Source organism: Nyctibius grandis, chromosome W (assembly GCF_013368605.1).
Source record: "Nyctibius grandis isolate bNycGra1 chromosome W, bNycGra1.pri, whole genome shotgun sequence".
In the NCBI taxonomy this organism is placed as follows: domain Eukaryota; kingdom Metazoa; phylum Chordata; class Aves; order Nyctibiiformes; family Nyctibiidae; genus Nyctibius; species Nyctibius grandis.
In genome coordinates this window covers 24,317,687-24,342,338 of record NC_090694.1, presented here as the reverse complement: position 1 = coordinate 24,342,338, position 24,652 = coordinate 24,317,687, and the positions used below count along the sequence as shown (strand labels likewise).

General features: G+C 42.2%; 1 protein-coding gene across 3 annotated transcripts in view; it reads right to left on the bottom strand.

The window, feature by feature from the left end:
• The window catches only part of LOC137675777 (nuclear cap-binding protein subunit 1-like), a 99,386-nt gene that overhangs the window by 18,703 nt on the left and 56,031 nt on the right, over window positions 1-24,652 (bottom strand). For 2 of the 3 annotated variants that reach the window (XM_068421994.1, XM_068421995.1), the window contains 10 exons: window positions 21,809-21,919; window positions 21,045-21,109; window positions 18,500-18,562; window positions 13,115-13,189; window positions 11,940-12,043; window positions 11,042-11,164; window positions 9,664-9,766; window positions 6,740-6,833; window positions 4,557-4,660; window positions 3,684-3,798 (listed from right to left, as the gene is read on the bottom strand). In XM_068421994.1, the coding sequence (XP_068278095.1) occupies window positions 3,684-3,798; window positions 4,557-4,660; window positions 6,740-6,833; window positions 9,664-9,766; window positions 11,042-11,164; window positions 11,940-12,043; window positions 13,115-13,189; window positions 18,500-18,562; window positions 21,045-21,109; window positions 21,809-21,919 (957 nt within the window). The remainder of the gene's footprint in view (window positions 1-3,683; window positions 3,799-4,556; window positions 4,661-6,739; window positions 6,834-9,663; window positions 9,767-11,041; window positions 11,165-11,939; window positions 12,044-13,114; window positions 13,190-18,499; window positions 18,563-21,044; window positions 21,110-21,808; window positions 21,920-24,652) is intronic. The other variant, XM_068421996.1, reaches the window with a different exon arrangement.

Here is a 24,652-nt window from a genome sequence, read left to right as displayed (position 1 = left end):
CTCCAGACTCTTCACCATCTTCGTTGCCCTTCTTTGGACTCGCTCCAGCACCTCAAGGTCTTTCTTGTAGTAAGGGGCCCAAAACTGAACACAGTATTCGAGGTGCAGCCTCACCAGTGCCGAGTACAGGGGGACGATCCCTGCCCTAGTCCTGCTGGCCACACTGTTTCTGATACAAGCCAGGATGCTGTTGGCCTTCTTGGCCACCTGGGCACACTGCTGGCTCATATTAAGCCGGCCATCGATCAACACCCCCAGGTCCTTTTCCGCCAGGCAGCTTTCCAGCCACTCTTCCCCAAGCCTGTAGCATTGCATGGGGTTGTTGTGCCCCAAGTGCAGAACCCGACACTTGGCCTTGTTGAACCTCATACGGTTGGCCTCGGCCCATCGTTCCAGCCTGTCAAGATCCCTCTGCAGAGCTTTTCTACCCTCAGGCAGATCAACACTCCGGCCCAACTCGGTGTCATCTGTGAACTTACTGAGGGTGCACTTGATCCCCTCACCCAGATCATTGATAAAGATATTAAACAGAACTGGCCCCAACACTGAGCCCTGGGGAACACCACTTGTGACCGGCCACCAACTCGATTTAACTCCATTCACCACAACTCTTTGGGCCTGGCCATCCAGCCAGTTTTTCACCCAGCAAAGCATACGCCCAGCCAATCCATGACCAGTCAGTTTCTCCAGGAGAATGCTGTGGGAGACTGTGTCAAAGGCTTTACTAAAGTCCAGGTAGACAACATCCACAGCCTTTCCCTCATCCAATAAGCGGGTCACATTGTCATAGAAGGAGATCAGGTTAGTCAAGCAGAACCTGCCTTTCATAAACCCATGCTGACTGGACCTGATTGCCTGGTTGTCCTGTACATGCCCTGTGACGGCACTCAAGATCATCTGCTCCATAATCTTCCCTGGCACAGAGGTCACACTGACAGGCCTATAGTTCCCCGGATCCGCCTTCTGGCTCTTCTTGTAGATGGGTGTCACATTCACTAATTTCCAGTCACCTGGGACCTCCCTGGTTAGCCAGGACTGCTGATAAATGAGGGAAAGTGGCTTGGTGAGCACTTCTGACAGCTCCCTCAGTACCCTTGGGTGGATCCCATCCAGCCCCATAGACTTGTGCATGTCTAAGTGGCATAGCAGGTCACTAACCATTCCCCCTTCAATTATGCGGGCTTCATTCTGCTCCCCATCCCTGTCTTCCAGCTCAGGGGGCTGGGTACCTGGAGAACAACTTGTCGTACTGCTAAATACTGAGGCAAAGAAGGCATTAAGCACCTCAGCCTTTTCCTCATCCTTTGTCACTATGTTTTCTCCCACATCCAATGAAGGATGGAGATTCCCCTTGGCCCTCCTCTTGTGGCTAATGTATTTGTAGAAACATTTTTTATTGCTTTTTACAGCAGTGGCCAGATTAAGTTCTAGTTGGGCTTTGGCCCTTCTAATTTTCTCCCTGCATAGCCTCACGACATCCTTGTAGTCCTCCTGAGTTGCCTGCCCCTTCTTCCAAAGGTCATAAACTCTCCTTTTTTTCCTGAGTTCCAGCCAAAGCTCCCTGTTCATCCAGGCCAGTGTTCTTCCTCGCTAGCTCGTCTTTTGGCACATGGGGACGGCCTGCTCCTGCGCCTTTAAGATTTCCTTCTTGAAGAATATCCAGCCTTCCTGGACCCCTTTGCCCTTCAGGACTGCCTCCTAAGGGACTCTGTCAACCAGTGTATGGAATATCTCTTTGGTCACTTTGGGTCAGCTGTGCTGGCTCTGTCCCCTCCGAACTTCTTGCCCACCCACAGCCTTGATACTGTGGGAGCACTGCTCAGCAGTAGCTAAAACACTGGTGTGTTATCAACACTGTTCTAGCTACAAATACAAAGCACAGCCCTATGAGGGTTGCTGTGGGGAAAGTTAACTCCATCCCAGACAGACCCAATACATTTACTTACAATAGTTATCTCATGGCATAACACTGCCCTTTAAAGCACTCAGTACTCAAGAGCTGCAGCTAGGAGACAGTACAGAAGCAAAAACTACTGTAGCTGTGGCTGGGAATGAGCAAGGAAAAGAGTTGAAAGAGTTGGGATGAACTAACATCAGCAAACCATGAGGTCCTAGTGATCTCTCAGCTGATGCTCATAGGAAATGACTTGTGCTGGTGACATTTTTTGCATGATCCTGCGTGTGTTCCATGTTGTGCCAAATTCTGATGTTAACCTAGGCCAAAGATTTAGAAGTAGCCTAGTGTTTTGTGCAGATACTGGAAGACCATAGATAAACAAGGAAATACTCTCCTTTCTACGAAACGAAGATAATTTCTATAAATTGACTTAATTCAATATCAGGATTAAATATTGTAGTCAGCCAAACTGTCTTGGGTCCTGCCCTCTGGGGCTGCTACAGGAGATACCACTCTTACCGTACTTTACAGCATCATTACTTAGACCTGAAGCCCCAAAATAGGAAAAAGTGAATTAAAAAAAGAACTAATTAGACTGAAGTGGCTGGCTAGGGACATTGAAAGTATTTGGTGCCATAAAACACTCAGATGGGGAAGGCACAGAATGCACCTTCTTTCCCCAAGTGAAGTACAAAATCCCAGTAACCCAGCTGTTTTTCCAGGACTAACAAGCTTCTACTATCACTTAGGACTTAAGAGTCCACACAGTGTGTCTAAAAATATTTGATAGTCATCTCACTATAAATAGTAGTCTAGGTCATACAAGGACATTCGAAAATAAAATCCAAGAGAAGCAAAAGGCAGATGCAACTGTCCGAATCCAGCAGCATCTGTTAAAAGAACAGAGACAACTATGTCTGCTTCTCAATGACAGCTTGCTGTTTCCATGCACTTCTCCACACAAGATATGAGGTTCTAAATGACTACTTTGGGGCTGTTCAGCCTGGAGAAGAGAAGGCTCCGGGGAGACCTTATAGCAGCCTTCCAGTACCTGAAGGGGGCCTACAGGAAAGCGGGAGAGGGACTTTTTACAAGGGCATGTAGTGATAGGACGAGGGGTAACGGTTTTAAACTGAAAGAGGGGAGATTTAGATGAGATATTAGGAAGAAATTCTTGACTGTGAGGGTAGTGAGACACTGGAACAGGTTGCCCAGAGAAGTTGTGGATGCCCCCTCCCTGGCAGTGTTCAAGGCCAGGTTGGATGAGGCTTTGAGCAACCTGGTCTAGTGGAAGGTGTCCCTGCCCATGGCAGAGGGGTTGGAACTAGATCATCTTTAAGGTCCCTTCCAACCCAAGCCATTCTATGATTCTATACTTACTAATAAAATCTGAAATTAACTAACAGAACCTACAGTAAACTTGAGTATGAATTTGACTGTTACCATTGCTACCCAGTAATGTAACAGGAACCAAGATTCAAAAAACAGAGTGAAAGAAGCTCATGTTGGAACAAAAACTTACGAGAAAAACCTCGAATGGTGCAAATGCATGTGAACTTCTTTAAAGACTTCACTGAATTCTCAGGCTCTAACAGCCTTTAGAAAAATATACAACAAATGTGTCAACTTTAGTGTCCTAGTACTAGAGATGGCAACACGTGTAGATATGCCTCCTGACAATAATTTTATTCAGCCCCTCCAAGAACCAATTGCGTGTCAGTCTGAAACGTGAGAGCCTGCAGGTTACTTAGTGTCAAAGATGTGTATAAAAAAATAAACAAATTACTCTTTTGTGCTGTCTTGCCAATCTTGCCTTAGTCTCCTCCAGTTCTTTGTGAATCTTCAGTACATGCTTGTTCATTTTACGAATTGTGGAATGTAAGATTTCCCAGACATAGAACCTAGGAAAGATGCAGAACCCAAAGCAGTAAATTGCACAATGTTCCAAGACAGAAAATGCACAGGTCTGCTATAACTCTCCACTCTTCTTATTCAAACCATCAGAAACAGGGCAACTTTCTATTGCTATAGAGCAAGTTAAATTAATAAACAAATAGAGAAGCGCACAACACTGATCTGGGGGAAATTTACAACATTTCATTGTTATTACCTAGGACATCTACTGGAGTGAGCAAACATTCAATATTAAGAAAGCATATCACTCACTTCTTATCTGTACTTTGCACTGAATTACCAAACCAGCGCTTTATTTCAGAATCATTCTGCAACACTACTAGCATCAAACTGCCAGGTCTAAGCATTTTTCCCACTCTCAGTAAACAATATATCTGAGGGTGTCGCAGGATACATGCTCTAGGTTCAAGCCAAGGCTCTGCCAGGCTAGCAGCTATACAACAGGGTTAATGGTTCTTGTCCAGAAATGGTCCTAGAGCTTCTCCTTCCACTTTGGCAAACTTACAGGCTACTTGCATGAATCCTGCTAGCATAGCTTTTTGCAGGACATAGAAATGCACACTGCAGCTCAGAGGAAAATACTAAAGCTTGTGTTTTAGGGAAGCAACACAATTTTATATAGAGTTTAAAGCAAAATAATGAAAGTAAAAACTACAATTATTTCAAGTTAAAAAAATTATTCTAACCATTTAAAATAAAAATTCAGATAAAAAGCAACTGAAGACAGAAATTCCACACTTGTTACCTAGTAAAATCATGTGCAAGTTCTGAAGAGAAGATCCAGTTTGCTACTGCAGCGCAATCAACAATCTGTGTTCGAATCATCTTATCCACAAGAACAGCAATCATCTACATTTTGGGAAAGACAAGATGGTCATTTGTACCACAAGAAACAATCAAGTTTACCTGCTGCAACATGGAGTCTGTGAAATTGCTGTGGGCTAAGGTACAACCAGTGCTGGGTTATATGAAAAGCTATTAGAGTCAAGTTTGGGTTTATGCAACTTTGCAAATACATTAGTCAAACTAATGGGTGATTTGAAACACTTCAGGAAGCTAGTACTGCTTAAAGCAGACATCTCATTTGCTGAACCTAAAAATGCTCAAACTAGAGGAGCTGTATCAATCATGCCAAGTATGCATTCACATTTTAACAAGTCGTATTTACTCCTCATGAGAGTGATGACTTCACTTTTCATTCAAGTGAGTACTTCTGCTATTCCCAAGAGAAAAAATACAGGAACTCCAGTCAACACTGGAGTATCCAACCAGAAGACGTGTTCCTGTTACATAACCATAAGGTAAGAGCAACTGCTAGGCTACTCTCCTTGGACTGCAACGGTCCCCAAACACAACCATATGTTCTTTCCTGCAGGACCTCTTCATTTTAGAATGAAACCAGCACTGTATATAAGTATTTACTACAGGACCCTACCTTGATGAGGCTTGTGGGAAAAATCAAGCAGGTAGTTACAAAAACTATCTTGTGATTAGAACAGCTTTGTTCCATTCAGAAGAAAGGGCCCATCTTAATTATTAATGTACTCCATACTGCAATACCCAAGAAACTCAACCCGCAACATATTTATTCTCATAATCATCCATTCTCAAATAGGGAACTGTAACAAAGCTCAATTTAAGGTAGAAAACCAAATTAACAACGAATCAGAGAACTCATGACTCATTTCTCAATTTCCAAGACTGCTTCCTATATGCATTTGTCTTAAGAAATTCTTCCTGGCATTATCTAGATTACCTAGTTTGAGCTTTCATGTAACACAGACATAGGAATTTGTGAAAGTATTCAGTTTTGATGTTAAAGTTTCCCTTTATGACATCAAAGCCTTTGTGCTCCTAGAAAATAGTTTAGGCTGTGACCATCCATATTTTAAATGTTGATATTTCAGGTAGGAATGTGTATATGTATTTAATCTCGGCTTTTTTTGATCCTTTTATTTAAGAAGCTATTTTACAGTATCTTACCTCTCAGGACCTGACTTTTAAAAATATTAAAAGTAATCTTTTAATAACCCTAGAAAATGGGCCTTAGGCCCAGTATCAGATGCAAGGATTCTCCAGCACTCAATGAGATTACTTTTGGAAGTCTGGCTCATGCAACTGAGGCACCAATCACTTCCAGACATAATATCATATATTACAAACACACCAGAGAGAAATATCCAAATAACTAATGCAGATAAATTGAACACAAGTTTCTTACTGGTCTCCATTTATAAAACAATGACAACATGGGGAAACAACAACTGCTGTGAAGAAATTGCATGTTTTAAACAACTGAGGTATTTTTCATAGTTCTTTCAGCACATTATTTCATCAGACTCAGGAATGAACTTTAACCATGGTAGTGTCACAGACAAATCTGTTCTGAACATTGGTTGAGAGCAGATTTACTTGCTCTGTCTGTGCATAACACTGATTCCAACCTGGTCTTTGTGGCTCATTATGATTGCTAGTGAAAAACCACACAAGTGCTAAATAACCAGGTTTTCTCTTTTTGCCTACTAACCAGGTTCTCTCTTAAGCCTACTTCTGTGTTACAAGATCTACATCTTAAAAAGCATAAAGCACGAGAACGCTGTTCTAGTATTGAAATTTTGAAGAAAAACAGGCTTGGGTTGGGTTTTTTTTGGTTTGGGTTTTAAGTTATTCTCTTGTAAACCAGAGCATAGCACAAAGCTGAAAGTCTTCTACACTACACTTTTAACGTGAAAGTCTCACTGATAGAGAATAAATTTGATGTCCAGTTTAAGGCACTTAACAGTAGTAAACACAACTTCAATTCTTTTAAATACAAATAGACAATAGACAGTATTTTTAAGTAAACAAAGGAAATTGTAATGCTTTATATTTTAACATGACTTTATGTGAGTGGAAACTTCAACAAATATCTGCCATTGATGCTCTTACCTGCGGATGATTCTTCCAAACCTCATATACAACTCTCAGGACATGGAGTTTCCCCTCATCGCTTTCAGCAAGTACTTTGAAGACTTCATGAAACCTTTAAAGAAATATAAGTAGTCAATGAAGGGGTTAGGATCGGGGCAATGAAGCAGAAGACACATAGTAAGTGGTTTAGATGGTCCCAACATTTTCTTTTGGCCAATCTGCAACAATTCTGGAAAGGCTACCCCCTGACAAATAGAACTTTCCTGAGTTTAAAAGGTTGCAGAGACAAGACAACTACTCCTAAAAGCAATGCAACCCTGCCTCAGGGGCAAACTTACTCTCCAAAGCTAGGCTACAGTTCTCATGCTTTTAAATGCAGGAGAGAACTCTGCTGCTCGGTGTGCTTATCTATATGCAGGGCAGAGTGAAATTTGCTGCTTTTTGTGCCTTGGACTTTGCCTATTGATAGGTGTTTCCATAACTATAGACCATTATTCAATCTCCCCTCTACTGAGGAAAGCACTGAGAGCATCTACTTCAGTAGAGTTAAGCTGACTCCTATGTCAGTATTTGCAGCCCAGTTTATGTAATGTAGCTATGAAGTTTAAATGGCTCCTTTTGACCTTATGGATATCACTGTTGATATGCGGCAGCGAAACCACTATAGCTCTGAATACATAGAGTCCTGCTCCTTATGTTACTGACTGTAGGCTAGTGACCATTATTTGTTATAAACCACCATCATGAATCTTCCATGTGCGGATAAAAATCAAGCTTTTACATTTGTAAAGTATATAAAGTTGTATAAATAGAAAAATAATTCAGTAAGACACATGACCACCTCTTTCATACTGAGACAGGTTAACAGCATCAAGTACGCAGTGTCAAAAATAAGTTATTTTCATCTCATTTTGCTTAAACAGTTGCAGTCAATCCTCTAGAAGTTAAAGCATGTCTTTAAAAACATGCACTCCAAAAATATTCTAGAATAAATTTTATATTGCTTACGTATATTTAAGAAGTTGTGGGTTGATTTTTTTTAATTTATTTTTTATTTTAAAAAAAACACAGACAACTGATTTTGAGTCATACTGGTTGTTGCAACACTGTAGAAGACATGATACTGTCATGGGAGGTATGCAGTCACTCAACATGAAGCAATATCACTTGCGCCTCAGGACACTCAGCAAATGATTAATTTTAAAATGAACTAATCTACCAGCTGTTCCTTCTCTGTGATGCACCAAAGTACATTATGCTTGTGAACTCACAGATGGAGCCAGCCAAAGGGGTTTAGGAAAGGTTCCCCCCATGCATACGCTATATGGCTTTGTATGTTTAAATATGCATCAGTCTTTGGAATACAGAATACATGGCAAAGAAACAAACCACCTGATCCACTCTATGGTGGCTTCCCAGCACTTCAGATACTAGTAACATAATGCGCTGTTGGACAGTTAAGGAAGAACAGGTAAGGCTTGATGTGAGAGAAAAAAAGCAGGGCAAACTACAGTAAGTGCATTTTAAAGCCAGCTGCAGCAGTACTCCTCTCCCATTATTCTTTGGGGTCTTCTAAACATAAGTCATTAGCATCACAAAGCAGTCAAGCACTTGCAAGCACCTCCAGGACAGGCAATAAGCTGTCTATCTGCTGTACTGTGACCATTTTCAGCTCCAACTTTTCTCCAGTCAAGTAACAGCTCTTTGTCTCATGGACTTTGTAAGTCTAAATAAAGTTCAGTAATGCAAATGAAACCCGAAAACAGAGAACTTATGGCTTGAGCAATAACTTTCCTCTTTCGAAGGAAAGTATAGACAGAGTGCCTCATTTGTTTGATTTAGAAACTATCATCATTAACAGGATGTAATAGATTTGCAAGTAGCTAATTCAGACACTAGCTAGGATATTTTTCATTACACAGTAGGTGTTTCTCAAGACTTTGCAATAGTATGCAGAAAGAATCATAACACACCACGCTTGTTAGAAAGATTACTAAAGACTTCCTATTAACTCTCTTTATATTTTAGGTAGATTAAATTTTCATAATTAGGAGTCACATACAGAAATATCTACACACTTAACGAGTTGATGAACTGCCACACAAATGATCTCCCCCATTTGTTTTTTTGTTTTGTTTTTTTTTAAACCAACTGACTAACCTGCATGTTATTGATGATTGATTGATTTAAACACAACAGCACAACCCAACAGCAGTATGCTTGTGCAGGCAACTAGCTCATAGTGCAATACCTTTTGTTAGTAACAAAAGCAAGATGAGAGCTGGGTTGAAGGACATCTTTGTAAGCTACAATGAAGGGTACAAGGGGATTTATTTCAGCTCAATTTCAGGAGTAACATTTGCATTTGAGAAAGCTACAAAGATTTTTGCTTTTTTTTTATTTCAATAGCAGACATTTACAACATTCTCCACTGCACAGATGTATGTTTCCTTTTGCACTTTCTGCCAACATTAAACTCCAGGAAAGACCTAATTGCTTCTGTGCAGTGACAGAGTACCAAACAGTCTCTATTTTAGAACCCCTACAGGGCTACTGGTAGAATTAGGAACTCAATCAATCACAGACATTCAAGGATGTACTCAGAGTCATGCTCAGGTGAAGAACACTGATATACCCAGATGTGACAATAGGAAAACCCCAAATTGATATGTACCTTTATACTTGCAAGAGACTTAAAGCAGACAGAACCCGCACTCTAATGCAATCAACATGCTTAAGATGTGTATGGTCTATGTAACCTAGTTTTCACATTACCTTCCTTTTAGTAGTGTTACTGCTTCTGCCCAAAACACACCATCACATCACATTGTGTAGCACCTAAAATGTTACTGAAGCCTGTAGATGAGTTATTTTATCAGGCGCTTCACTGTCAGAATGAAATGGTTCTGTAAGCCCCAAAATAATGCACATACCACACTTACTTAGCCAGAGCACTGAAGGAGTGGCTGAAAGACTTCGCAGATAGATGGAGCAGAGTCTGTACAAAAACTTCTATTTTCAAAGGATTGAAGGTGAATCCTTCATCTGCAAGTTATTTAAAGTTAAAACAATAAGTACTTCAAGTAGAGGTTTTAAGTTGCTCCAAAATCTTTAAAGATAATTTTTGTAAAATGAATTAAAACAATAAATTAAGTTTCAGCGACTGGATTTTGCAAGGCTGAACAGGAAGTTAGTAAATATCTTCTAAAAGGTGCAGATCTTGTGACTTCCATCTGTCATGGAGAAAACATGCAGAAATAGTTCCAGGTTAATGAGAAATAGCAGCAGAGAGGCAGCTATGCTAGTGGCATCTAACAGCACTGATGGAGAGAAGCAGGGAACAACAGCCGAAGACACTGCAGAAGTCTGTGTTGGGTTGGAGACAAGGCAGGCCATAGAGCATGGGAAAGGGGGAATGGATGAGAAGAGAGGAAGCTGCAGATGATTATAATACAGAGATTGGGTATTTGTAATGGTTGGGGAAGGGGGGCACCAATTGTGCACGGGTGATGTGGGACACTTGAGGTGAATGGTTCTGAATCCCCTGGACACTGCTGTAGACCTGCTGGCAACAGTGGGTAAGAAAAAGAACATCGATTACTATGTGGTCTTTATAGCAAATCAAGGAAAACAATACTGGCTCTCAAGCAAAATAAAGGCTCACTGCTGCTCTGTGCCTGCATAACAGAACACTTACAAGTATTGCAGTATTACCCAAACTGTCTCTATGTTTTAAAGATCATTCCTCAAACCTGTAGCTAACACTCCTTTCAGACCCTAAGAGCACATTGGCTTTGGAAATCAAGCATTAGGTGTGGCTGGACCAACAGCAAAACTGGAAAGAACTTGAGCAAAGTCCTATTGTGAGAACGCCAGTTTCATTTAGATCTAGGGAAAGCTAAGATAGTCAGGGTGCTAGTTTTAACTGCTATGGGACTATATCAACAGGAGGCAAGCTCTTAAGTAGAGCAAAGGCACTGGATCTTCAGGACAAAGCTGACACCATGAAATGAGCTCTAATGCTGAAGGCAAAGGAAAACGTTAAAAATCCTTCATGCCACCTCTGTGGATAATTAGCAGAACCCACATCAAGGGCCAGGTTGCTTCTATTAACTAAAACAGACCTGTCTCTGTACATGACAAAAACAGAAGAAACTGACAATTGTATGTTACTTCCATTTATTTTTAAACTGAAACCAACTATTAGAAAGGAAAGCATATAGTTCAATTAGCAGCAGAAACCATAACTACAAGACAGCAAAATGGTTTAGATGCAAAACTAACAACAACCTTGCAATGCCTAATATCAGATGTCCTTACCATCATCGTCATCCTTATTTGGATTAGGCACATCTTTTAAAATGTTGAAGATTTCATCGTTACTGGCCTTATTTTTAATTGCAATTGTTAAACAGAGTGCTACAGTATACCCAGGAAGAGACCCTAAATGAAAACAGAAAGTTCATATAATCCTTTTCAAGTCTAGGATGGAATGAATATTTTTACATCAGCGTGTTTCTCAGAGAAGCATGTACACTTCCCAGCTACCCCCAAAATGTGCTGCTCCCAATACCACTGTCCACATGACCGTTCCATAAAATTCATCAATGGGTTTCCTATTCTTCACAAATTCAAGCCCTTTTCTATCACCTTCAGAGTTGAGGGTGGAATAACTCCCCTGATTAAAACTCCATTCTAATTTCCATCAGCTTCTTGAACATGCAATACTTACCTGCATTTTCTCACTTATCTCTGCCTTTGATAATGACAGATCCTTCACATGATTTGCTGCCTCTCTGCTTGTGTCATTAAACCAAATTTGTTTAGTAAAATCTTTTATTGTTAAGTGCCCCATTCATTCAAAAACAAGCCCATATTATCTTTTGCTACATTCATTTCTGCACAGTATTCTGCCTGAATGATGGAAATAAATGAAATTTTCTTTTTTTAGACTCCCAGAAAATCAAAGCAATGCTGTAGCACCTAGATTGCAGTCACTTCAGCATGATTTAACTTCATACAGCTAGACTTTTTTTTATTTTTTAAAAAGAGGTTTAGATTAGAAAGATCCAGACACAGCACTAGATCAAAATCAAGCATATTTATTTCAGTTGAGTTCTCCTTCATGAAGTTAAGTGAATTGACACTCAAGCTAGGACATTCCCTTGCTTTGAAACAATTTGCTTGGAATTGAAGTTTCAGTAACTTAAATACTTACTATTGCTTTCATCTCCATATTTGTAAATACACACTGGGCTTGCAGGACTGAGGACAGAAAAGCTTGGAGGAACAATGTCTATTATTCGCTGATGGTAGGAAAGCCTACAAAAGTAAGTTTCACAGCAGTAGAATTATAATGGCATATTATCCTCAGGGCTGACTCAACTCACTGATTTAAAGTATTTTTCCTATTTTTTAATTTGGACTGCAAAAAAAAATAAAATCAAAACATTTACTCAATGCAATGGTAGTTCCTGAGAGATAGCAAGAGCTAACTTAATCAAAACTTTCTGGTAGATGCTTAATACTAGAATTTCATACTCACACAAGTCTAAGATGCTACAGGGACAACTGGTAAAATACTGGTATTAAAAGTGCGGGGGGGAGGGAAGAAAAAAAATTAAATCACATGGCTTCATTTTACCTTCCATCTTACTTACCTTACAAACACTGAATTCCTCTACTAAATTTGCAGTAAAATCAAAAGGAGCCACAGACAAAATGAAATCTTCTTGCAGCACAATTTCACACTTTGTATATTAAATTCTTGCAAAACAACAGGTAAGCTTTTTCCATGTAAAATATTAATTACATAGGTTCTTTGAACATTTTGCTCTTGCACTCTCCTATACCCCCCTATTTCCACAATCATTAGTCCAATCCTGACAGATGTTGTGCTTTCGCAGCTTCTTTTTAAGGTGTATGAGAATGGACCAGAACGATGCTCAGAACAATCAAGATACTTATTTATCTTAAACTAGGGATATAATAAACCCCTCTATTTCTGTGAATAACCACTGTTTTCCATCAAATTACCTGAACTCTTTTTCCTTCCCTGCCTGCTCTATTATCAACTCTTTTTACCTATCCTCAAGCAGAAAAAGTAAAGACGCCTTAATTTGTACCTAGAAGCATGAACAAGTGGGATGTCACCTCCACTTGCTCCACCTATTTGTCCCCAGTCCACTAGGAAAAGCAGTGCCCTACAACAGATACACTAGAACAAAACTGAGCAAGACAACATAACAGACTTTATCTAAAAAAGTGAACTGAGAAAATATGTATGCTTAAGACAAGAAACACATTAAAAGGAATGCATCATTACCTGGAAGCAATGGCCAAACTTCAATTTAACATAACTACAAAAGCAAGATGTTCGGAAGTCTTACTTACCTCATGCATTTTTCCAAAACTTCTCTCACAAATTTGGATTTGGGCTTCTCAAGGTCCTGAGTAAGACAGTCTGACCTATCAAAGAAAAAAAAACAACCCAAATAAAACCCACACGATAATTTCTAACAAATGTATTTGTGTTCTAATCTGTTTTGGTCTGATGCAACAGGTAGGGAACATTCACTGGATAATCACAATTCATAAAATCATTCAGGTTGGAAAGAATCTTAGGAGGCTACCTACTCCAACTTCCTGCTCAAAGCATGGTCAACAATGAATTCAAACCAGGTCACTCAGGGTTTTGTCCAATCAGTTCTGAAAACCTCCGAGGATAAAGATGCCACAACTTCCCTGGGTCCCTGGCTCTAGTGCTTATCCTCACAATGAAATATTTTGCTTTATATCCAGATGGAACCTCCCCTGTTTGAATTTATGGCCACTGTCTCCCGTCCTCTCAGTAACCTCCTCGTAGGTATTAGAAGGCTGCTATTAGGACCCCCTGAAGCCTTCCCTTCTCCAGGCTGAACAAGCACAGTTCCCTCAGCCTCTCCTCATAGAGCATGTGCTTTAGCCCCCTGACCAGCTTGGTGGCCCTCTGATTAACTCCCACCAGTTTCCCAATGTCTGTCTTGTACTTGGGGGGGGGGGAGGGGGGGGCAAAACTGGACACAGTACTCTAGATGAGGTCTAACAAGTGCCAAGTAAAGGGGAATAATCACTTCCCTCAATCTACTGGATGCACTCCTGTTGACATTGCCCAGGATACTGTTTGGCCTTTGTCACTGCCAAGGCACACTACTGACTTGTGTTTAGCCTATTGTCCAGCAGGATCCCCAAGTCCTTTTCAGCAGAGCTGTTCCCCAGACAGTCAGTCCCCTGCCTGCACCATTGCAGGGGGTTAGTTCATTCCAAGTACAGGACTCTCTGTTTGTCCTTGTAGAATTTTGGGAAGTTCCTCTCAGGCCATTTCTCCAGCCTGAATAGGTCCCTCTGAATGACAGCCCTGTCCTCGAGCATATCAACTGCACCCCCAAATGTAATGTTGTCTGCAAGCTTGATGAGGGTGCATTCCATCTCCTCCAGGTCATTGATAAAGATCTTAAACAGGACAGGTCCCAGAATTGACCCCTGTAGTACTCCACTTGTAACCAGGCTCCAGGTAGAGTACAAACCATTAACCACTACCCTCCAAGGCCTGACAAACCAGACAGGTTTTCATCCATCTAGACCATAACAATCCAATTTGGATACAAGGATTCTGTAGGAGACCACGTAAAAAGCTTTTCTAAAGTCAAGGTGGATGACATTCACTGCTCTCCCCTCATCCACAAATTTAGTCCTTTCATTATACAAGGCAATGAGGTTGGTCAGGCATGATTTACCCTTGGTAAACCCATACTGACTGTTCCCAGTCACCTTCTTATCCCTTGTGCTCAGAAATGCATTCCAAGAGGACTTGCTCCATGATTTTCCCAGGGACCAAAGTGAGACTGACAGGCTTATAGTTCCATAGATTGTTCTGTTGGCCTTTTCTGAAAATGGGTGCAACATTTACCTTTCTCCAATTATCAGTGACCTCTCCTGATCTACACAGCCTTTCAAAGACAATAGAAAGCAGCTTCACAATTAAATTGGCCAGCTCTCCCAGCACCCTCAGGTGCATCCCATCTGGTTCCATGAATTTGTATGAGTTGAGATTTCTCAAGAGATTCCCAACTTGATCCTCTTCTACTACTGGTAATTCTTCTCCTCCTTGAACACTATCTCTAAGCACAGAGACTCAGGAGACCATGTTTGTGAAGACTAAGGCAAAAAAGGCATTGAGTACCTTAGCTACCTCTGCTGTCACTAAATCACCTGCCCCATTCCGCTGCAGGCCTGCATTTTCCTTGTTTATTCTTTTACTGATAATGTAGCAGCAGAAGCTCTCATTGCCCTTTATGTCCTTTACAAATCTCAATTCAAGCTGAGCTTTGGCTTTCCTAATACCATCCCTGCATGCCCAGGCAATGTTTCTAAATTCCTCCTTTGTAGACTGTCCTTGCTTCCACCTTCTGTGCACATCCTTTTGCATTGGAACTCAGTTATGATCTCCCTGATTAGCCAAGCTGGCCTACTTGGTTTCCTGAGTATCAGGATAGACCATTCATGTACTTGGAGGAGGGTGTCCTTAAAGACTTGGCAGCTCTTTGGAGTTCCTTTGCCCTTCAGAGCTGTCTCTCATGGGATCCTCCCTACCAGTCCCCTGAATAAGACCACATCTGCTCTCCTGAAGTCTAGGGTCTGTACTCTGCTACTCTCCTTCCTCACTTCCCTCAGGATCTTGAGCTCCACTATTTCATGGTCGCTACAGCCAAGGCTGACATTGATTATCACATCCTCAACCAGTTCTTTCTTGTTAGTGAATAGCAGATTCAGCTGTGTGTCACTCCTGGTTGGCCCATCCAGTACCTGTGTCAAGAAGTTATTCCTGACATCCTCCAGAAATCTCCTTGACTACTTGCATCTCTCTGTGTTGCCTTTCCAGCAGATGTCAGGGAAGTTTAAGTCCTCCATAAAGAACAGGGTCTGTGATCCAGAGAATTCCTCCAGTTGTTTAAAGATGACTGACCACTTTCTAATCCTGATCAGGTAGTTAGTAACTCCCACCATGATGTCACCTTCACTGGCCTCTGTTCCCATCTTGACCAACAAGCTCTCAATCAGTCTGTTGCCCATTCCATAGAATAGGTCCGTGTATTCAATCTAGTCCTTTGCACAGAGGGCAATTCCCCTCCTCTTCTTCCCTGCCTGTCTTTTCTGAAGAGTCTGAATCTATCCATTACAGAACTGTGGTTATATGAGCTCTCTCACCACAGCTCAGCTACTCATCACAGTTCTTCATCTGCACACAGAGCTCTAGCACTTTGTTTCCCGGGCTGTGTGCATTTGTGCACAGGCACTTGAAGGGGGCCCTTTTGTCCTGCTTTATCCTTCCAAGTGCTTTCTCGCTCCCATCACTTTCCACGCCATTTTCCATTCCCTCATGTCACTTCATGGTATGAACTCCATCACCCAACATACTTAGTTGAAAGCCATTCTCATCAGGTTGGCAAGCCTGTTGGCAAAGATGCTCTTGCTTCACCTTGTCAGATGGATCCTGGCTCTCACTAGCAATCTACATTCCTCAGAGGGACCCACAGTCATAAAAGCCAAAGTGCTGCCTGCAACACCAGCCATGCAGCCAGCTGTTAACTCACAGAAGGCATCCACTCCTCATGTAGGTTTGAGAATACCACCCATGTCCTTCACCTTTGTCCCCAGAGCTCTGTAGTTATTCTTGATATATTCCAGGTCTCCCCTGGCAGTGAGCAGCAAGAGGTAATAGTCCAAGGGCCAGACAAGTCTTAACAGTCTCTCCACAACCATCCTGGATATAGGCCCTTAGCAAGAAACAAACCTTCCACGACAGCATGTCTGGTCAGCAGATGGGTGCCTCCATCCCCTGCAGAAAGGGATCTCCAACCATTATCATCCACTGCTTCCTCCTGGCACTAATGCACAATTCATGTCCAGCTGGTTCTGAAGCCTCCCTTACAGAGCCTGTTTCCCTGCATTAGCTATTACAGGACTGTACGGATCCTATAAGTTCAGACCTAAGGACAGAGAAGAAGCCTTTCTCCTCCTCCAGAAGTTACAAGTCTCCAGCCTCCCCCATCTTGGCTATCTCCATCCACCACTGGTTTAAGTGTAGCTTCTTGTTGTCCCTTCTTCCTTGCACTACGTAGCTCAGGCTCTGGTCTTTGCAAGGTCTCTGCACAGATCCTGTTGATCCATTTGCCTTCCCTAATGCTACAACAGCCTGCTCACCTCCTTACACAGCTCCTTTACCTGGTGACTCTGCTCTTTGACCAGAGCACACCTCCCACAAGCAAAACCACCACTACCTCCTGCTTCAGGCAATTCCTGCAGTCCCAGACCTCGACAGTGACATTCTTGCTCTAAAGCTCCATCTGGAACAAGGCTTTTAATTTACCAGAGGTGGTGTTTCCAACCAGTGCTGGGGACAGAGCCCTGTGGCACATCACCACCATCGTTGTACAACCCCACACTGCCTGGAGCTACCTGATGTGCTGACTGCCCTGCTAACTGCTTGTTTTCTGTACTCTGGGACCTGCATTTCTGCTTACCAGCTAAACAGGCGTCACCCACAGCAGCTGACCAGCAGATTACTCCCTAGTCAGCAGACTGTTTTAGACTTTCATGTTTTACTGTATAAACAATTTGAAGATAAGGAGCCAGTCTATCACTATTTCCTTACTGGCCATTAGCAATCTTAGGAATCCCATCTTCATAAGGTAACTTTTTGAATGGCTTCTCCGAAAAATTAAAGCAGAGTTTGCTCTGTTGGTTAGACTGCTTTCCCGAGGAAACAAAGCTTGTGTGATTTCACTATGTTCCTGCCTCCAAACAATTTTTGGGTTCTTAGCTGATATTAAATACATTTCAGAGAAAGAGAAGTCTCAAAGACAGTTATATCCTTAAAAGTCTTGTGAAAACTGGCAGCTTGGTAGAGAGATATCCACATCAGTGTTCCCAGTAAGGGGAATACAGACAATGAAAACACAGCTATTTGGAGGCTCCCACTTGGTCAGTCAACATGAACAAACTTGATAAGCAGCAAACGCACAACTCCTAATTGGCACAACACAGGGGACATAAGTAAATCTGAAGTAATGCATCACATACAGGGCTGCATCCCTCTTCCCAGGGACACCTAGGCACGCTGGCTATGGGATGCAGGTATGGTAGCAGGCTGCAGAAGTTAGACTGTAGGGAGGACTAAGCCCCCAAGTAATCTTTCTTTATATGTGGGAGCAGGACAGGATGGGAGTAAGCCAAAGGCATGGTACCTGGAATACAAGGCTTTGGGAAAGCTATGGTTAGGCACTGAGGGGGTGCAGGGAGCTCCTGCTAGAAGCCAGAAGATCAAGATTCAGGGGGAGGGTGGGGGGTATCATGTTAGGATGGCACTCAGAGAGTGAGGTTACACATATGAACGCAGGGAGCCAAAGGAAAGGAGAGTCAAGGCAAATTACTGATAAGTAGGAGAACCCTTCTGAAAAGCTTGCAAACAACTGACTGAGGTGATAAGGACAAAAATCTACAAGCAAATCAGGTTTTCACTGTTTACAGAACACAGTACTGCTTGGATATTCATTACAGAAAACTGGGATTGTTTTTATAGTGACTAAAGGTTACCAACCTTTTCTATCAAGGAATGATAGTAAACAGGTGGGAGGTCAAAAGTGTTAGTGGAAAGCAGTTAACAGAACCACTGTGTTGTGACATTTGCTGGATAAGTTTGAACGTTTAAGTTCTGATGAGAGACAGAGACTGACTTACCAATCTTCCCAGCTCCAACGGAACTGAAAGTTACTCAGGTGGTGGGAAAACCAGTTAATAAACCTTTTTTAAAAGAAGAAAGCTCTATTAAATACCAGAACTGCAAAGAAAAACAATAAACAAAAAATCCCCACAAACCTTCTAATTGACAAGTAGAATATATCTATAAGAAAATCTCAAAGGTAATCCCAAACTCTCCAATCTGTAGTCATTAATGCATTAAATAGACATCGATGTTGACTCACACAAAAAGACCGAATTGAGAGTCAAAAGCCAGCCTTTATGGATGAATGTGCAGTCTCTCTTGTTCTGGTGCCTATACAAGACTAATGACTTACTAAAATAAGCAGTGAAAAGAACTTAGTGCAAGTCTACAGGTTTTCACATTTTTGCACAGTAATTTTAGTTCTATATAATGCAGACCACTCAAACCACAGAAACACTGTAGCCACAACTCCTCAAGAACAATTAGATATGGCTGTGTTCACTTTAAATTTTTTAAATCGGTCATCTTCTCAATTAGATACCACGGCAGTGGAACGACATTTTCAGGCTAAAGTTCCCTTTACACAAAATCCTAAGGTTTGGTATAAAGATCTGCCAGGCCCGACTGATTGGCGTGGACCAGTAGAATTGTTGACATGGGGGAGGAGATATGCTTGTGTTTTACTCCCAACAGGTCCTCGTTGGCTACCTGCAAGATACGTGAAGCCATACCATGAGCTGGAGAAACCACAACCAGAACCCAGTACCGGAAATGCAGACGCTGAAAGTACAGGGACCACGCAAGCGATGTAGAACAGTCAACCTGACAGCAGGCATTACTTGGGGAATGCTGAAATGACTGGATGAGCACGCAAGTAGCATGCTGCGAGGGGTTGGGGCTGAGCCTACACCCTGTAACACCCTTTTAGCTTATTTTGCCTTGATCTCTGCAAATTCAAAGGTGATTATAATAAGCCGTTTGTTTTGGGTCTGTCCTCAAGGGAGTGTGGCAGATGATACGCTTTATTGGGCACACATGCTGGAACTCCCATTGTTTGCACCCATAATGTGGTGGGATCCTGAAATCCCTATTTTGACCAATGATGCAAAATGGACAGGTGGAAGTTGGATCGTACCACAAGGTTCCCTATTAAACAAGCAGGACTGGTTTGAAGGAAACGATACACAATATATAATAGATACTCTTCCCATCTGTGTCACTAAGAACTCCAGTGAATTAAGTTATTGTAACCCTATGATAGAGAAATTCCATCTGATTTATCAACATAAGGACACAGCCAGGAGTTCACGGGGCAATTTAATATTTATTTCAATTCCTGGAGTGAATTCTGATGTGGAAAGAATTGATAATTTGACACATTTGAATTCTCCTGTACGGCTTCCCATATGCAAAATTTACAACAAGGATGCAAAAGAAATCTGAAAAATCATTTGCAAGGTGCATTTGCTGTGAACTTAAATGGCCAAGTGCAAGACCTAAAAGCTGCCCTACAAAATCAATTATCTAATCTTAAGGAACTAGCAAAAAAGAGTGTCTTGGATGATATATCGGACAATGTTAAGTGGATAAATCCAAACAATTGGTTTACGGGTTTAAACTTATGGTTATGGATGTTTGTAATAGCGAAGGTTTTATACTCTTATTTTTTGTTATAGTCTTTCACTTTACCTGGTCCGCAATCAGAGGACTCTGTAAAACCTAAACTGACATCATGACCACCCTTGTCATCGAAATGAACAAAAAAGGGGGAAATGAGGAAGACCATCGGCCTGAAAACAGCTGCGCTTTACTTAAAGAGCAAAGGATTCACTTAAGAACACTTCGTTGAGAATAGTTCTTGCTTTTAAGATAAAGGAACAGTGACCAGTTCCCAGGGCCCCTTGAGGCATGAAACAAGTAAACATGTGCTGAAGGTCACGTTCTGAACACAGAACTGACAACAAAGAATGATTGTTGATGATTTGAGCCCAGAACACCTTAGCTCCTGCCAGAATGGGTGATGGGTGCTTAGATGTGAATGTTGATGTTATCTTGAACTGCATAGTCTGGTTCCTGCTTGTAGCATTTAAATAGGGTAGTAGAATAACAATAAACGTCTTTGCTTCCTTGAGCAGCAGAGTCTGTCAGTGCTGTGCCTTTTCAGCTCCCTGAAAAACACCACTGCTCTTTTCCAGCTAGCCAACCTTTCCATAAACCCACTTCCAACCCTTTCCTTCCTCAGGCCCACAGGGAGGAGAAAGTAGCACATAACAGAAAGGGGTATGGATGTGGAAGAGTTGTCATATTTTTTATAGCTGCACTGTATAGCTAATCAGACTAGTGACTTGAAGGAAAGAGTTTCTGGGGGAAGAGAGGCAAGTGGTCAGTCCGTCCCTTACCTTGTCTTTAGATGGCTCAAGTCTAGAGCCCCCAAAACATTTTGTACAGAACCAAACTGTTTATCAAGGATTTCAGATGATCCTTTTCAAAAATGCATCAATATCCAATGCACAAGAAAAATGAGAAACATTTTCTGTTGTCCCCAAAATACATACTTACCTGTCTATACATGTAGTATTCATTGTATCCAAGCGCATGTAAAGCATTTCTGTGGCTTGTGCAAGCTGAAAGTTTCTTATTAAAGTTAACAGAGAAGCATCTGAAATCATAAATTACTCTCTCAATTCTTCAGAGATGATTTCATGAACTCTCTACTGACAGCTCCCTGTCTCTATATCATGACTTACCCCATTTTGAAAAGGCCACAGGAATAAATAAATAATGAAGCATGCCGTTTTCTCCAATAAGTAACATCTGTTTTCTAATCTAAGTCTATTTTTCTTCCATTAATTACAGTGAGACCATTATCTACTATACTTTGCAGTGAAATGGACTAGGAGCACTCATACTGCTGTTACAACAAAAGATTTAAGAAACTAATAATTTCCTCTTCTTTTCCAGGTTTTAATGTGACTATAACCATGCCACAAGCTGCCCTGATGTAAAAACAGCGCTCAGAATCATACAAGTTATTTATTCCATCCCTTGGCTACAAGAGGGCTCCTCAAGAAGATCTGAGGAAGAATTGGAACAAGGTCTTCAAGCTAAAGAACAGGCTTAGATGTGAATGCAGGCTTTAATTATGACTATTGAGCTGTGTTATTCCTTCATGTGAGCAGTGTTATTAGCAAAGTTTCATATAGCTAAATATGGAAAGAAGGAAAATTTATTACTGCTGACATTTATTGCTATTCCATCTTGTACAGAACAAAAGAAAAAATACTTAATTTTAAAAAGGCTCTTTAGCAGCATGAAAAGGATACAACTTGTGGTAAAGAGCCAGGCTGGAGTTTGCACAGTTCAATGAGGAGTGCTGTGTACATAACCTCAATATGTGGTGGAGATGGAAGCTGAAACAATTCTGCAAATATTACCTACGTGGGAGGAAAGCACAGAATCAGAGCACAGTCAGACTCAGCCTACACAGTCCTGAACTTGAGAACAGCAATGCACACATTTGGCAATTATATACCAAAACAAGGCCCATTTTATTCCGTCAAACTCATGTTCTGGGAATAAGAGAGGAGCTTCAAAAGATAGTACAAACTCTTCACCATACTAATATAAGCCTCCTTAATTACCCCTATCATTTTAGATTAATGCCATGCATAAGACTAGCATTATGCACCAATTCTGTTATGTCTAAGTCCTGGTTTCATTGGGATTTGGTTTCAGTTTGTGGCCAGCCATGGTGATCACGGACATTAGCAGCTAAATGCAGGGCAGCTGACCCAGGCTGGCCCACAGGTGTATTCTATAGCATTAACAATCAAGTTCACTATAAAAGGGAGGGCTTGGTAGAGAGAAATGGGCCTGTTTGTGCTCTCTTCTCTTTTGGACTCCTTTTTTTCCTTATTACCAATGATTGTTCTTCCTAGACAATTTGCTGCAACCTGTAGCTAAGTATACTTTTGTGTGTTTTGGGTTAGAATTTATATTGGTTTCTTTATTTTATTAAATATGTTTAATTTTAACCTATGAGTCTCCCTCTTTTTCCCAATTTCCTTCCTCAGTTGGAGAGGAGATATTGGGTGAGAGAAAAAGTGTTATTATTTAGCCCTGGGTGTGGGCTAAATGAAGACAGTCTAGTAAATACAATGAGCAGTGTAGAAATGTGCACTGTGCTAACACAATATTATAGTGGAATCTGAGGAAGGAAGGAAGCGAGCAAGCTAGCTGAATTCATCTATTCCTGATCTAGGAAAGTATTACATGAAAGATAAGCATTTAACATGAAAAAACAGTTGTATGAAAGTGACGTCTGTACCTTTCTTACAGCACTGTGTTAACTTTACTCCCACCTAAAAAGTTATATAAGGGTATTTGCATGTCTCTTAGGCAAAAAACTGCTCCTATCCTCAGGATACAAGGATAAGGACTGATCTACTTGAGACATTATATAGGACCATGTTTTTGAAATTCATCAAGTGTTAATTATCAAATGTTCAGATACAAGTTTCAAACTGGCATATCGAACTGGGGGGAGGGGGCAAGGGCAATCACCTGGCTACCTGGAAGATCAGGTCACTGATGATATACCCAGACTCTGTAAAGCTTAAGCTCTAAAGTTAAGTTCTAATTTCTTATGTTATTTTGATACCTTGGTTTGACAGACACCAATAATACCAACACGTACATTTATATGGAGCTATTAAGAAAAAGGGGCCACACTTCAGAGCACTTCACACAGACTACAGAATTATATGGAGAATTCTGGGCTTGGCCTTATGAGCTTTAAGGACATGAGCACCCACAGGTGATTAATCTTTTCAGTCACCACTATAAGTGGGCTTATTTAAGCTGACAGCGGCGGCAGCAGCGAAAAGCGGCGGCAGCGACTTGAGGTTAGTGCGGGGGCGAGGGCGACATCGGGCTTAACCGGGCGGTTTTTCGTACTCTGGGCCCCCCCTGAGCCCCCCGCGAGCATCAGCCCCGAGCTGCTTCCCTCTGACCCTGGACCCGGAGGTTCCCGGCAACGAATCAGGAGAGGAGGGGGCGTAGCCGGAGGCACCACCCCCTGTTACCGTTGATAAGAGCCTCCTGGAGGGCAGGGACTAGTCCCTGGCCAGAGGGGAGAGGGTGAGGGAGACTCAGCAGTGCCTGGGTGAGTCAGCAGTGACTGGGTGTGTCCCAGGGCGGGAGAGGCTGCAGTTGTTTGCAGCTCGTTGGGGAGGGCGCTGACTCCCTCCCAGAGCACAAGGCGAGGAAGGTGCCAAGGAGCTGTGAACCAGGGGTGGCACCAACAGGTATTTCCCAGCTCAGTGGAAGAACAATGGTATCTACCCGGTGGAAGAAGACCAAAATGGATGTGGGAACCCAGACAGAGCTCCCACGGAAGGAGGCGATGGTGCAGGTCGCAGGCTGCAGGGAATGCTACAGCGTCTCTGTGGTGTCAGGGGGCTGTGAGCAAGTAGATGATCTGCTTGGCCGAGCGGCACAGCTGCAAAACCAGGTTGAAAGGCTTCAAGCCGAAGTAGAAAGGCTTAGGAGCATTAGGGAGGCTGAAATGGAGATAGACTGGTGGAGCCAGGCTCTGCCCTCCCTGCAACAAACATGGGAGCACCTGCCGGAGAGCTCCCAGGATCGAGGGACCCCTGTACTCTGCCCCTCTCAGGTGGAAAACAGTAACCTAGAGGGGAGGAGTGAGTGGAGACAAGTCTATGGCCGTGGCAAAAGGCGAGTGCCCTCCTTGCCTACCTTGCCTCCACAGGTGCCTCTGAGCAATAGATATGAAGCCCTAGTGGAATGCAGCCGGTCCAATGGGGATGTGGTGGAGAGGCAACCTATATCAGAGGTCCCACCACAGTCAGAAAAACCTGACGGGCGTATAGCTACCTCCTCCACAAGGAAGAAGAGAAGAGTTTTAGTGGTTGGAGACTCCTTCCTAAAGGGAACTGAGGGCCCAATAGGCAGAGCTGACCCCCATCACAGGGAGGTCTGCAGCCTGCCTGGAGCCCGAATCAGGGATATCACCAGGCAACTCCCCAACCTGGTGAAGGCCACAGACTACTACCCCCTGCTGATCTTCCAGACAGGTGGGGAAGAAGCTGCATCCCGTAGTCTGAGGGGGATGAAGAAAGACTACAAGGCCCTAGGACGGTTGGTGA